Genomic DNA, 15,150 nt, shown 5'->3' with positions numbered 1-15,150 from the left:
TAAGTGTATTTGAAGTATATCTAACATGCTGCAGTCATATCTCCTAATTGCAGTGCCTGTAAGGCAGTGAGCCCCACTCTCGTTCTTCTGAGAGATGATTAGAAAGGTCTGCTCCAGTTTGATAGTTTTAGGATGATTTTTTATCAGAAATTTGCAGGAATTAGGAAGTGCTCAAGCGCAGTTTATGTAAATGAAATACCAAAAAGCTAAAATTAGCAAAGGAAACATAAAGATAATAAAAGGGAAGCCTTGCTTCTGGCAGTTCAAACCTTTGTGGGGTCCTAGTGAAATCAGTTCATCAGTGTTTGAGTGTATTTTATGTATACACCCTCAATCCTGCAATCAGATGCTTAATGAAGGAATTCTACTTTCTCTTAATTCCTGTTGAAAAAATCAACACACTAATCCTTGACTAAACAGAACTGGGAATATGTTGGTAAAAAAGCAGGTAAAAACAGCCAAGGTGAGTAATACAGCATTTGGACTGGTAAGTCAGCAGAGAGGTAAATAAAATACACTTACAGGAAATTACTCCTCTGTGTAGCTCATTTCTAAAATCTCCCCATAGGAAACATGTTAAAAAGATGGAGCCTGCTGTTTCCATGATAGGGAGCAATTGTTAGCAGTGCGCGGGAATGGACAGCTTGTCAAGATATGGGCATTTGGCACACACTGCTCTGGTTGTGAAGTACTTCTGTAAATTCATTAAATTCAGGTTTCTTTCATGTGTTTTTAGAGTAGCCACAATTAACTTGCTCCAGAGTTACCATTGCAGAAATTGTATGCCAACAATTCAAAATACACACTGCTTGCTCAAGACAGGAATTCTTATTTTTGTTGGACATTTTTGCAGAAGCTGTAGAAGAATTTCAGTGAAAGTAGGAGCCCTGAGGATGTGACTCTGTTATTCCAAATCCTGTTTAGGAGCAAAATGCTAACTTATTTTAAGTCTTTGACCTGTGCAAATTATATTTATTTTCATTTTGATCCTCCCTTTGTGTTTGAGGATTTTGGATTACTCTTTGTGTAGCGCTTTTGTATTTTCAAGTGATGTAAAGCTTCTAGGAAGAAGCTGAAGTGCAGGAAGGTAGCATGTCAGTTGGAGTACTACAGCCATTCTGCCCAGACTTTGATGCAGTTATTGTTTGTGTACAATAAAGAGGGAGAGCCCAGTCTAGTTGATAATTAGACTGGCACTAAAGGACAGATGCCATCGAGGGAGAAGTTTTGGCTGGGTATTCCTACTGTTAACACCCAGCAGGCTCGTTCAGTGAGCTAACTCAGAAGATTTTTCCTTGTAAGGAACCTGGTGGCAGCTAGCCATTAAATCAGTTTAGAAGTGGTGTGAAATTATAGCCTGGGGCTGTAGTGACATGTGTTTAATCTGGCAATGCAAGTTTAAACACAATCCCTAGATATCACATCCTCTCAGTTCTCCTTTCTGCTTCCTCCTTTGCCCTCGATTCTCCGCCTGCCCACATTAGCTCACATTCTCAGACCAGAGGCAAATAAATCAGCAAAGCAGCTTTTTTAATTTTTTTCTTTTTTTCTCTTTTCTTTTTTTTTTATTTGCTTTGTTCTTTTTTTCCCCCTTCCTTTTTCTATTTTTCTTCTCTTTTTTTCTTTTTTTTTTTTTTAAATATTGCACTTGGCTACCTGCTGCAGTTTCTAATTCATGCAAATCCACCTTGATGCTGCTCAACCATTAACACAGAGGCGGGGATAGATGCAGGGAAGCTGTGGAGAGCTGGGGCTCCCTCCATCCCCAAAGCCCACCCCCAGCATTACCTTTATGTGAAGCAGTTTTTGCCACAGCATATTTTGCATCCAGCTGGGATATCATTGCACTTGCTTCTCCACATGTATTTTACTTCATGGGCCAGTTTACTCACGTCTTAAAAATGCATGGCATTACTCTAAATTTTTTGGTCCTTTGGTTTGGTTTTAGAGAATGCTTTGGTAAATAAATGCTGGGAGGTACATTGCAGGTAATACACTTTCCATCCTGTCTTGCAGCTGCTGTGCTTACAAGATGGGACTATTAGGAGTTAAACAGTCAAGTCTGGGTGCCTTGCTTCTGCTGAGAGAGTAAGGAATGAGGTGCCTGACATGCCTTACTGTACATCCCACTGGTTGCACCTGACCTGTAAATGTTTAAGCCAAACAATTCACAACAGGCAACTGAAATGAGCATTTTGCAAATGTACACTTGTTGGTGGTCTTTTCTGCCTTCACCCCTTGAGATATTGCTGTACATAAGTAAGCACTGAGTACTGACTGTTGAAATACAGATATGCAAACTCCTTCCCATGGCATACTTATTTTGAAGATACAAGTAATGGTGTCTAACTGCTGGTCATGGAGGATGTTTTGAAGATTAAAGTGTTTTTTTTTTTCCTGCTGTCTCAAAAAGGAGATACAGTTTTTCTCCATCACAAATTCTGTTTTGAAATAATACGTTTACATGCAGGTGATCTGTTTTGATATTTAAGTAATACCTCTGTTCTAGGCACTTAGTTGGAAAAAAAAAAAAGGTTATCTGAATTTTAATCCAGATATGATATTTTTTCAACAGAAGGAAGACAAGTATTGCTGTGGTGCTGCAAGCCTCAGTTTTTATTGACCAATTACCTCAAGCACAGCAATTTATTAGCAGCAGCACAGTCGGTGTTTAAAGTTCACTGGGCCCTCAGCTTCCCCGGCCGTAACAGTAATTTATATCTGTGTGAATACCGCTGGTATTTTTTTCCCTGCAAAAAAACTTAACAAAGGAAGCCAGGGTAAGATGTCTCCTGCCTCCAGGAGGCACCTTTAGTTTAAGTAGCACCTTTAGTAGGTGCTCAGAGGTGCAGAGGGATTTGTGGTAATTCTGGGGGGGGGGTTGCTATTCGGAGTGCAGCCACCTGCCAGAGGAGGACTCTGCTGCTCCTGCTCTTTTGCAAAGTCGTCCAACGGGGAACACTTTGGAAAAGAACACAAAAGAGCTGTGGATTATGGGAACGCTGCTGAGCAAAAAGCCTCAGTCTTTGTGTGCCTTGTTTGTTCAATATTGGAGCAATAATAATACCTGGTTGGGTAATACTTAAAAGAAGATTTTCTTCATTTTAAACCATTTAAAGTTGTACCCTTGACAGGTAATACTTCAGGCTTTCAGCAGAAAAATGTGGTGCTTATAAAAGCTTCAAATTTTCTTGCGTTTCAGATCGCCTTTATTTTGCAATTCTCTGCCAAAAACCAAAGAGTGGAGCTGCAAATACCCATTATTTCTGCATAGATGATGAACTTGTGTATGAGAAGTAAGTATGGTCTTATTTTTTCTGGTTTTTTTTTCCAAAATAAGTTAGTCAGAACACCAGCAGTGAGGAAACAGCCTGATTGGCATTCTGTTTTTAAATTGAGCTGAGGGAAATATACCATTTCCATTATGGAATTAATTACATGAGTTTGGTCTTAGACTTATCTGCCATGATTATAGGCCTTAGAATGGTTTCTTGCCTTCCAATCAGGATTTCTTAAAAACATTTTCAAAGCATAAGCTTTCATTGTACCCATTGCTGTTAGAAGACATAGGAACATGATGCAGCCATATAGAGCCAGAAGTGCACGTTGAACTGCCAGGCTGAAGGGGGTGTCTGTGGTTGTTCATGTGTAAAGTGGAATGTCTGAACTTCCTACAGTAAGAGTAAAAACTGGCAAAATCAATTCAAGCTTTTATGAGCTGACAATGGATATATTATTTCCCCTGTAGTGAACAGTGTTTGCCTTTTACATTTATGTGGAATGCTGCTAATTCTTTAAATGTTTTTGACCAAGGGCATGCTTGCTGGTTTTTAAAGTACTAATCAGTCTTTATTCTCTGTGTTTACTTTTCTCTAGCACTATCAATTGCCTTCTTTTAAAGTAAAGCTTATGAGTTACTCTTAAAATAGAGTTTAAAAACTTCTGTCACAGAGTAACACAGTAGTGAGAAGTAAGTTCTTCAAACCTTGAGTTTGGTTTTGAATGGTGCTGTGTGAAAAACAAAGTTTTAGTCCATGTTTAAAGACGACAAACCTGTTTCCTCCAACAAAATAGTGTGTATGTATGTATCTAAGAAGGCATGCTTGTTTTTAGAATGGTGTACATGTCACTTGTATCTTATTACTCCTTGTTTTGTGCATCTTATTAACAAGAAAAGGTGTTCACAGGGGTCATATACAAATTTTCCCCTTTCTTCTACCAGCTTCTATGCAGACTTTGGACCACTCAATCTGGCAATGGTCTACAGGTACTGCTGCAAGCTAAATAAGAAACTGAAGGTAATGCTTGGGGTTTTTTTCAATATTACTGACTTCTTAAAGAACAAAAACAAATGGGCAAAAGATTTTGATTTGGTTTTTTTTTTGTTGTTGTTGTTGCTGAGGTGCCTTCCTAGAATCCTAACCTAGCTGAGTTTTGAATATGAATGCTGGAGTTTATCAAGGTAAATTTAGGGAGGAGGAGGATCAGAAGGGAAGACCCAGTTACTTTTAAGAACCAGAAGATGTATCACTGTGGCAGTAACTAATGTTAAGCTTCTGAAAGATCAGTTGCTAAATGACTACAGACTCTTTTAAATGAAAAGCTCCCCTCCTGGAATTCAGTCTTCTTGGCAATCTTGCCCATTTTGAGTGAGCTGGAGGGTGCAGTGCAACACGGTTTTATTTGAGATGTTTTTGGTTTGATTTGGTCTTTTCTGCTGCTGACATCTCTTTAGTAAGAAGTAACATTTGATCTTCAGTGGCATTGATGGTGTTGGCCTGAAGGAGGCTGCTGTGCTCCTTCTGCAGATTATTTTCTCTTAGGGATGCTCAGCAATTTTTGGGATTGGGCTCTTGATAGAGCACAGTGTCTTTAAAACAGGGATTGCCTACTTCCTATAATAATTAATACGAACGACTACAAGTTAGTTGACCTCTAATAGATGTTGGAGCACAAAACCTGTTAGGCAGATAAAAAAGCTTATTTGCATTAATGTGAATCACAGTTTGCCTCTTCAAAACTACTTAGATCTTTAAGCTGCCACTGAACTGTGAAAATTGGAAAATATACAGAACATTATAGATTAAGAGTGTATTTTTTTTTGTCATTCCTTGATGTCTGTCACTGATAATAGTTTGCATAATCCAGACTTGCTTTATGCCTGTGGTACTACAAACAGGTTTGCCAGAGATAAGGTTCTCTGATTTTTGTTTACAGGATGCTCTGAAGCAACACAAGTCTGTATTATAAACCTTTTTAATATCTTAGGTTTGATATTGGACAGACACGTTTGGATTGAGAACATATTTCTGCCAGTGATCTGGGGTTTATTTGTGTTCAGTGCATTGAATGGTATCTGAGCAAGTAACACTGCTATGTAAATACATAAAATGACATTTTATGATAGCTTAGCAGTTGATCAAAGCATGCGGTTTTAAGCACATCAGAATTTGTTTCAAGGGCCAGTTAGGGGATAACTGACACCACAGATATCAGTTTTCTGACATCCACAGATTTCTATGGAAAATGCCATTCCACCCAGTTTCTAAGATAATTAGAGAAACTATATGCCAAGCCAAGATGATATTTTAAAAAGCTATTTATGATAAAGTTTAGAAATACTTTCAAAGTATTTTAATCCAAGTATGTTTCTGATGCTTAGAAGCAAATACTAGTGGATTTATAGAGAGTCAGGTTTTCTTTAAGAATGAAAAAGTCTAAATTCTGGTTTTAAAAGTGTTGCAACTTTATTATGCCTGTGCTGTTTTTGAAAAGGCCATTTTCTATTTACTTCTGATAAATGGCTGTCTGTTACATAAGGGTTGAAGTTGGAAATATTAAATACATGTAAGAAGAAAAATAAAAGATTCCTGTAATTTGTACCGAAAATTATTTAGGCTGGATACTGGGAAACATACCAGAACAATCTAGGTGGGGCTGCAAAGTTTTCCAAAGCTTCTGAGGGACCAGTCTACAGTATGGCTGGTTCTCCAAATACAGGTGGCTGAAAGTAGATAAACAAACTCTTGCTTTCCTCTAATTTTATAAAAGAAGGGATAAAAGGTCTAAAATGCAAAATCATAATCTTGTTCATTTCTTGATACAGTCATTTTCATTGACAAGGAAGAAAATAATTCATTACACTGGCTTAGATCAGAAAAAACAAGCAAATGCTGCATTCCTCATAGGCTCCTACGCAGTAAGTATTTAAAGTTTTACATCAGCGGCTAACTGTGTTCATTTTTTCATACTCAGTTTTTAAAACAGCGAGATAAAGACAATTCTTTACTCTTGAAAATCATCCTACCATCATTATACTAATGTACAACATAATAAGAGTTTCTAAAGTCTAGCAGCTATGTGAGTGAAGTTGTATGATTTTAGGTTTTTTCCTCCTTACTGCAATCTGTATCCCTAGGAAGTAAGAGCATCACTGAAAAGAAAAATTAGTATTTCCATTTCATAAAAATGACTGCTTCTTGAAGTTTTACCTTTCCCCCAACCACACAAACCCTTTTTCTTTTTTCAATTACAGAAATAGTGTCTTGCACCGAGTACAGTGTATCATTTACCAGTACATGCATGTTTAAATAACCTTTTCCTTCCCCAGCTGTGTCTTTTTTACTATAAGATGATCTCTTCAGTTAACCCAGGAGAATTAGTGAGAATGTGTGATAGGCTTAGGGCCTGTATAAAGCCTGGGAGTATGAAAGGTGGCTGGAAAGGTGCTAAGCCAGGGGTATGACTGCAGAGGAGAAAAGGGCTGGCTTTACATCACAGCTGCATGTATTTGTACACAAAAGTGTAGTCAAGGAGTAAAATACTGAAAGCCTCAGAATGAAAGATGTGATGTACCATATTTATGTTCTGTTTGGACTTGTAACACGCCTTGATTGTAACCGTTTCTCTTGTTTGCTGAGTAATAAAATGAAATTAAAAACTCTGTGCTTTTTGATGTTGGAGGTTTGAGGGGTCAGAGTTCATGGAGCCTTAGGTCATTCCTATTTATTGGCTGCAAGGGTACCCAGTACTTTCTGTGATGCAGACAGTCTCCTTGCTGCCTCTCTGCATCATCCAGGATGTCCATTTTCTGCTCCCCTGGGGTTTCTCCGTTGTCTGTATTTTACAGCATTTATTCCAAATTGAGAACTAGATTTCAAAATGTGTCACTCTTGGTATTTGAAACTCAGGCACTTAGACATGTTGCTGTAGACCTTTGCTATTTTAAACCACATGGAAACTGGTAACATGAGTTACTAAGCTTGTTTGCATTTAGAGGGATTGTGCTGACAAAACAGCTGCAGCTTTTAGGAAAACTACTTTTTCCTAATTACTTGATCAAAAGGGAGGCCCTGAAAGCGAGAGAGGACTGGCTTCAGTTATCAATCATTATTAGAAAAGAAATGGGTTTTGTTTTTTCCCTACGCTTCTGAGTATGTGTCCTAGTATTGTGCAGCACAGCAGCTGACATTTAGAGCAGAATTTTCGTACAGAAAACTAGTTAATGGCAAGGCAATCTAAAGAAAATACTGTGGTTAACTATGCAAAAGTATACAGAGAAACTAATACGAATCTTATTTTTGTTCATCTGGTAGCCCTGTGTTCTGATCCACTTGGAGAGGGGAACCAGGTTCTAAAACATTCCGAGGTTAAGGCACAAACAAGGCCAGATGCTGGATCCCAAAATGATAGTTCAGCTTTATCTTTGTAAAGAGCAGAGAGAAAGAAGGAGGGTAGAAAAGCAGGAAAGGCTCAGGGTAGCTGTTAAAAGCACAGGACAGGAGTTACCACCCCAATGAAGTGCTGTTGGCTTGCAAGCTGATAGATCTCTGCTTCTTCCCTGGTTGCCTTGTATCCTCTGAGGCAGGCAGAGTAACAGGGTGGCAGCAGTCCCTGGGCATGGCCCTAAACTCCCTTGCTGTGGTAGCCCCTGGATGCCCACTGGCCAGTTCACCAGTATCCGAGTAAAGGTTGCCTGGTACCAAGATGAGCCCTGAGTGTCCACTGGCTGATCCCTGAGTATTCACGCCAGATCTGCCTGCCATGCCTTATTGGGGAGGGTCCTTGCTGTGTTCTTGATTGTAACAACTTCTTATCTTTTTTTTTTTTTTTTTTTTTTTTTTGCTAAGAATAGCTTGTCTACCTGCCTGCCATGGCTTGCTGGTTACCTCCTGGAGCTTTTGCAAGCAGCTCAGCTCCTGGAGCAGCCCAGCTGTTGCATCAAGACCTTTTAGCTCCATGCTCGAGGCAGTGGCTCAGCAGACTCCATCTTTTAATCAGTCCCTTACACTCTGCTATGTTGCAATAACAACATGCAGTTGAAGGGCAGTGCTTGAACAGACTTGAATAAAGCTCTAACATTAATATGTATGGATTATGACAGTCCAAAGCACAGTAATTAAACATGGAGGCTGTTGTACAGAGGAGTAGGTGATGGAGATTAGTAGCAGGAAGTGGGGGTTGCAGAGTAAAGGAAGGATGCTCATACAGATCCCGCTGAAGTAGAACAGGAGATCACGACTGACTAGCCCATGCATGTGGGAGTGCTGCTTGCAGACAGATGGCCTATGGCAGGAAGAGGCCAGTCAAAACCACCAGCTTAAGTTACTGCCTTGAATACATGGACTGTTCCAGCAGTTTCTCTTCAGGGCCCAGGGCAATGTGAAGTGCAGTGGGAGTACCAGTCACCTCTCTGAATGCGCGCATGTCTGTCCTGCATATCCACAGGTCTTAGATGGTGAGTTAGCTCCAGCTAGATGGATTTTTCTCTCCAGTGCAATTAACTTTGGCTTTGGTACTGCTTTTTCTTCCCAGAAAGATCAAGTTGCTTCCCAGTTTCATGTGGGAGGGATTCCACTGAAGAAAGCCTGTGCCCCCAAGACTTCCTTTTTTCCGTGGCACCCTTTGATGATCTTTCGTGAAGAGACAGGCTTAATTACAGCTCCCATTGGTCAAGTGTTCAAACATACTTGTGCCATATTTTTGCTTTCTGCGGAGAGAATTGGATTGTTCTTTCTGGAGTAAGCAATGATGTAGGATCTGTTCAGAATGCCTCGTAAACATGTATGTAAGTATATTTCCTTACTGAAAGGAAATATCGAAGCCTTCTTTATTTGAAACATATGTAGGCTTAAGTATCTACCTTCTTCAGTTCAGAATGCTTTGCTTGTTGATGAAGAAGGATCCATCCAGCTATTGGTCAAATCTTTCAGGAGCTTTTCCTTAATTGTATTGTCAGACTCTGTCATGTTGGTGATGCTTCATTGCTTGAGCTGGTTGTCATCATTTAATTTCTGATCTTACGGTGTAAGTGGTAGGTTGACACTGTGTTTTGTTTTCTGTGGATTTAATGTGTTTTCTTGTTGGATTCTGGTTTTTTGGCTTTATGGTAGGTTCCCATTTCAACAGTTTACCTTAGATTGAGGAACTGGGTGGTAGTGCATGAGGTTTTGATGCTCAAGGAAGAGCAAGGAGGTAGAAAGGGAGCACGGCCTTTGCAGAGTTAGTCATGAAAATAGTGCTTGTGTACATGTGTTATAAGGCATTTGAGAACTTAAGCACAGTTTTGGATGCAAAGTGCTCTGCAGATGCTTGTGCTGCAAGTTACGTGTTCCAAATAACAGGCTGCCACGTTTTCAGGAACAGCAAAGTGTGTGCGATTTCTGGTTTGGGATTTCGTAGGTTTCTGTTTCAAGCACAGTCACATTTAAGCTATAAAACTGTGATAAACTGTATATAACTAGTTCTCCTCTAAGACTTCTATGTCCTCCATTCAACTTCTGAACATGTAATTTTAAGGACTTGTTGACCTTAAATTTGTATTATTAAACAGAATATTATTTAACTTCTGCTTCAAGGAGTTGGGATATATTAGCATGGTTTATAATTCAACATCTTTTGTGTAAATGTGTATGTGTGTTTATATATATCATGTGGGGATATGCTCATTTGGACTACTAAGGCACTTATGAAAGTCTCTATTAACTGTGGTGTGGTAAGGGCAGCTGTTAGTGTTCTCATTTTCAAGCAAAGTCTGTTCTGAGTCTTTTCTTCACAGTTGGTGTGTTTTAATGTTTCCCCTTCCCCTTCATCTAACTTGTCTTTCTTCCCTCTTCAGTGGAGATAGTTTATGAACTCTCCAGACTTCATACTTCTTTCTCCCCCCTCCTGCATCTGCTACTTCCTTCCAGGTGTACTTTGATGTGACAGCACAGCCTAACTCAAGCTCTTCAGTATAACATGGCCTTGAAAATGAAGAACAGAATTTACAAATACATTGTTATATATGTAGTTTTAGAATGAAATATTATTTTTAGAGTAAATCTTAACAAATTAGACCTTAATCTCTTTATTGTTCATCTTTCATCTATTTTAATTCTGTATTTTGTTTCATTTTTACAGATGATATACTGCATAATGGGAATAATACTCTTCTGTGTAGATTAGCAAAAATTTGGCAGCCACACATTCAGCCACACAAAAGGGTAGCCAGAATTCAGTGTGTTGGGGTTGAATGTTTACACTTGATTTGGGTGGAGGGGGAAATGGGAAAGAAGGGCGGGGGTTGGGGGGGAAGCTTTTGTTCTTCACCTTTTAAAGAAAAATCTTTTCCTTGAAAGCTATCTGCACTGTTCAGGCCTTACCACACTACCAAAGCAGCAGTGATCTTCTGAGTTGGTATCTACAGTGGCTTCTCTTGATTTTCGCCAGGACTTGGCTGTGGGTGAGGAAAGTCTGCTTCTTCCATCATTGCTCCTTCTATATTAAGAAAGAAAATGTACCCTCTGTGTCCTGTCCACCCAATTCCCAAGCTCCCCCCTCTCCCCTTGGCTACATTGACTTAGTAACAGTGTTTTTTTTCTCAGGCCTGGCACTAATTATGTACTTGGAGGGTGACCCTCCCAGGGTACCGCCCCATGAACTGCTGTAATTCAGGTCACCTTCTCCAGGACTCATCTCTGTACTTTGTCTATTTTCTCATCTTCTTTCTTCAGGGTAAGCAGCGTTTCCTTCATCCCTTCTAATCCGTAGTGTTGGTTTTTTGCCTTTTCAATTTGTTAGTGTCCCTCCTAGCTGTGGGCCTCATGCTGGGTAGGAGGCTGGAGCAACAGTTGGCACCCATGGGTGTGATGTTGAACTGCTCTGTTCTTACTGTGGCAATTGCAGAATTATCTTTGGCTAAGCCTGAAATAAACCTGTTCAGTGGTCCAGTTTGGGTGGTGGTCAGTGGGTAGTTACGAGTGGGTAAACCATGTTTACCCTCAGCTGCATTTTGGTGAGAGGTGCTTGACGGGTGAGTGGCAGAGACAAGATGGACAAAGCACTGACCTTTTCATTTAAGCAGAAGTTGCCTGAAGTCTTGACTGCCTCTGTGTTTGTATCCTCTCAAAAGCTGCCTTCTCTGAATTGAAATTGGGAAATCATGGTTAGTCGTCATGGGGGCAGATTTTCCTGCAGTTTGTACTAGGGTCTTCTTCAGGATGTTCCTATCAACTACTTGTCCCCAGAAGAGAAGAAGGGTTGTTCTTCTGGGGTCCCTCACTGTGGTACTGGCTTGCTTTCTTAGCTGTTGTGAAGTACTGATGTGCCCAGCCCAGTTGGTTCAGAGCTAACAGGGCTTTCTGTACCTCCCCTCTGCTGTTTTGAAATGTAATTGGAGGTTTCTTGCTTTTGTTTATGAGGAACAAAGAGAGTTGCCAGAGACAGGCAGTTATTCCCTCTCTGCCACTTTTATCCACTTAATGACTGTGTCTCCTAATGAAGGCACCGTTGGACACATTCATCATGTGTACACGTACACCACAAATCCATACAGGAGGCTTTTTACTATAATATGTTTCTGTTTTAATTTTGCGTCATCTAACTTTTTTTCCTAAGGAATACTGCTAGGAATATAATGTATTAACTGACTAGTATATCCAGTGGAAGTTTTAATGTAAAAAAAGTATTTAGTAGGTTTAAGTTCTAACACCCCTGTAAGCTGGTGTTTGAGTCTCATCACACACAGCAGTTCCTTGCATTTGTTCAGAGTGGGTGGGTTGCAATTATTTGCTGTTTGCAGCAGTTCAGGCTGTCTTGGGTGAGTGACAGTTTTGGAACATAGTTGTGTCAAGTAAAATTTGCTTGTAAGCAGTTTAAAATGAATTTTCTCATTATTTTCTGGCTTTTATGTCAGCACGGTTGGTAAACTGTACAGTGGAGGTAGCAGCCTTAAGTAGATTTTGCAATTGAAGGTAAGCAGGTGGATAAACTTGATTATAGTGAGCACATCAGAGACACGAATTTAAAGTGCTATCTACAGACATGAGTTGAGATAGTTTTTAACAGTAAAGCATATTTCAATAGCCTATTTAACGTTCCTGAAAAAGCAACAAGTTACGTCATAGATTATTATTATCAAATATGTTTTATCTTGCATGCAGCATTACTATTTCGGTTGGCAATCCCATGTATTGAAAGTTAAGATGCCTTTTTCAACCAGAGGCTCCTTTCCTTTTCCAGCAGGAATAGTTTTTATGCTATTGTGAATACTGTTCTGATGATTCTAACTCTGTTGCAGTAAACAATTGCTTAAAAAAATCTGCCTGGTTTGAAAACACTGATATGAATCAGATAAAAACATGGCATTCTAAAAGCTCTCATTCTATGGTTGATTTGAAATACTCAGGAATAAAGAATGGGTTGCCTCATCCTTCAAACCCTTCTGTTTCATTCAGTGAACTTTAAAGTGGCTGTTTGACAGCACAGCAGTGTTGGCAGGAGCAGTGCTTGAGTGCACCTTTTCCAGTACTCAATGCTTGGATGATTCTTGACCATTCACAGAACTGCCTGTACTCCCTTAATTAGAAACAGATGTCCTAAATGAAAAGGGTGATTAGAGCAATGCTAGTGGTTCAGCTGCTAATATCAAATTTCTGGCTGTATTTTGAAGTTCAGTGGGATATTTCTTTGTATGCATAAAGAAAGCAAATTTCTAAGTCGGGTGTGGAGAAGTGATTACACATTGTGATAAAACAGTTGTTAGACTTAAAAGGCATCAATTCCTTATAGTAACAATTTTCCTGAAAGGTGTTTAAATAGAACATTTGTAGATTATTTTAAGAGTTTTTCTCTGTGTATTTGTGTGTATGTAGATATGTATGTACAGCCATCTACCGTGCATATGATTGTAGAAAAATTCTGAAAGCAACTGAACTTGTGGATTATGAATTTCGGGCCTGCTGCATTGTCTTAAGTTTTTTGGGTGGTTTTGTTTGTTTGTTTGTTTGTTTGTTTGTTTTTATTTATTTTATTTTATTGATCTGCAGGAAAGGAGGCTCTTGGGAAATCTGTAAAATTCTGATAGATTTTTCTTCATTTGCATGTACAAAAATGGACAAAAGCTATCCCAGAGAATGCCTACTTCTGCTGAATAACAGTTAATATGATTGCTTGCAATTTATTTCACTATTCTTAATCTTTCTAATAGTAGTTCTTGTTGGTTGCTTTTAATAGTAGCTCTTGTTGGTTGCTTTATTGGCATTAACTTAAGAAAACAGCTTTATTTGTGAAAGTTTTTGTCATCTTAGCACAGCAGAAACATAAATTGTAATCGGCATCCCGACAAACTAGATTCAACTGTTGTATATTTTGATTTCTGGAGTTTGTCTTTTCCCATTTCCCCTTTTTCCCCCAATACATACCTCATGAATTTACAAATATATCTTTGTCTTGCTATTCATCAGATCAACATTTCCATTCTCTTCTTTTCTGAAACTTCAGTTCTGCTTGCTGCCTTAGGAAGTCCTTCTCTCTTTCAACACTTCTGTCTGCTGCAGGTCTTTGATCACTGCTACTTTCTCTCTCCCGTTTACTGTCTTTCTTTAGTCTTTGTTCACCCACATCATTCCAATGAAATTATTCATCTTTAAGGCTTCAGTGAGTTTCTCCTGTTCAGAAACAGTACTAGATGTAGTTGAAGATAGATAGATAGATAGATAGATGTGTCAGAAATATTTTTTTAGGTGAATCTTTCCTTAAACCATGCCAAGTGCACTTTGGTTCACTTCATGGAGCAGTCTAGGAGCAATCCCAATGAGTAATGGACATTCAGTCCACAGGACCAGACTAAAACTAGCTGTAAAGCTTACAAGCTGCTGGAAGTATATAGTGCAAATGTCAGATCTTCAGTGCTGGCTCTCATTCTACAGATGCATTTATTCTGGTGCACAACATTTCCTAATGCAGATGTGGCCTCTGCTGCCTTGGCATCTGCTGCTGCTCTGGACTTTGCTGCCCCTTCCCTCCCTCCTCCAGTCTTACCTGTTTCCATATCTGGAATTTGGTTCACCTGCAGCCTGAACCTAGGCCCCACCTATGTTCAGCCTGCATCCAGCCCTGCTTACATCCAGGATTTCTAGCTGGGTGCTCCCTTAAGCTGTGACAGAAGCTGATCCTGTGTCCACTTTGACTCTCAGAGCTTCTTGTGTTGTGTTACTACCTGGATACTTTCCTTGTGAAGTAATTATCTGTTTATGGTCTATGTGCAGTGGCTGAATGTCATTCTTCCTCTTTGAAGCACTCCACACATTGCACCTGTCTAGCTATCTTCACACTAACCTCAATTTTTTTTTAAGCCACTTTTCACCAAGTACACCATCTGACCATTTCGTCAACTACTGTTTCATCTGTTGTGTGTAGTAGTGTCACAGCTGAAGGACAGCAGGATCTCTGCTTCAGAAAATTCTGAGAAATTTAAGAGTTTCCTTCTTCAGTAAATATACTGTATTTTCCTTCATTTGTATGGGAAGTACTATATATTTTTGGTTTTGCAAAACTACATTGGGTTTTTTAAGTGGCCTTGTATGCAGCAAGTGTTCATATCTAGCTGTGTTAAGGAAAGTCCATACACATGTGCATGTATGTTAAAATGGTGCTTCTAGCAGCTTCACTGGTAATATAATTTCAGAAGTGCTTAAGAACTAGCATATTTCATTATCCTGCCACATTATTTAGACTTATTTTAATACAACACCTAATGTAACGGAAAATAAACTTGTCTTGCAGCTTTTACACTTGTAAACAAATGCTTCTGTATTGAATCTTGTTTTCTTTAAGAAGGTGATAAAAACTCGGCTGAGATATGGGAGAAATCCTTGGCCTTTCTGACCT

The 15,150-nt window shown here is 39.3% G+C and overlaps 1 protein-coding gene across 7 annotated transcripts in view; it reads left to right on the top strand.

Moving 5' to 3' along the window:
• CDC14B (cell division cycle 14B) overlaps positions 1 to 15,150 on the top strand; it is a 41,086-nt gene that overhangs the window by 4,432 nt on the left and 21,504 nt on the right. For all 7 annotated transcript variants that reach the window (XM_017821137.1, XM_017821133.1, XM_017821132.1 and 4 more), the window contains exons 2-4: positions 3,203 to 3,296; positions 4,223 to 4,298; positions 6,107 to 6,199. In XM_017821137.1, coding sequence (XP_017676626.1) covers positions 3,203 to 3,296; positions 4,223 to 4,298; positions 6,107 to 6,199 — 263 coding nt within the window. The remainder of the gene's footprint in view (positions 1 to 3,202; positions 3,297 to 4,222; positions 4,299 to 6,106; positions 6,200 to 15,150) is intronic.

This window comes from Lepidothrix coronata, unplaced genomic scaffold, assembly GCF_001604755.1.
Source record: "Lepidothrix coronata isolate B3197 unplaced genomic scaffold, Lepidothrix_coronata-1.0 Scaffold89, whole genome shotgun sequence".
In the NCBI taxonomy this organism is placed as follows: Eukaryota; Metazoa; Chordata; class Aves; order Passeriformes; family Pipridae; genus Lepidothrix; species Lepidothrix coronata.
This window is presented reverse-complemented; position numbering and strand designations above follow the sequence as displayed.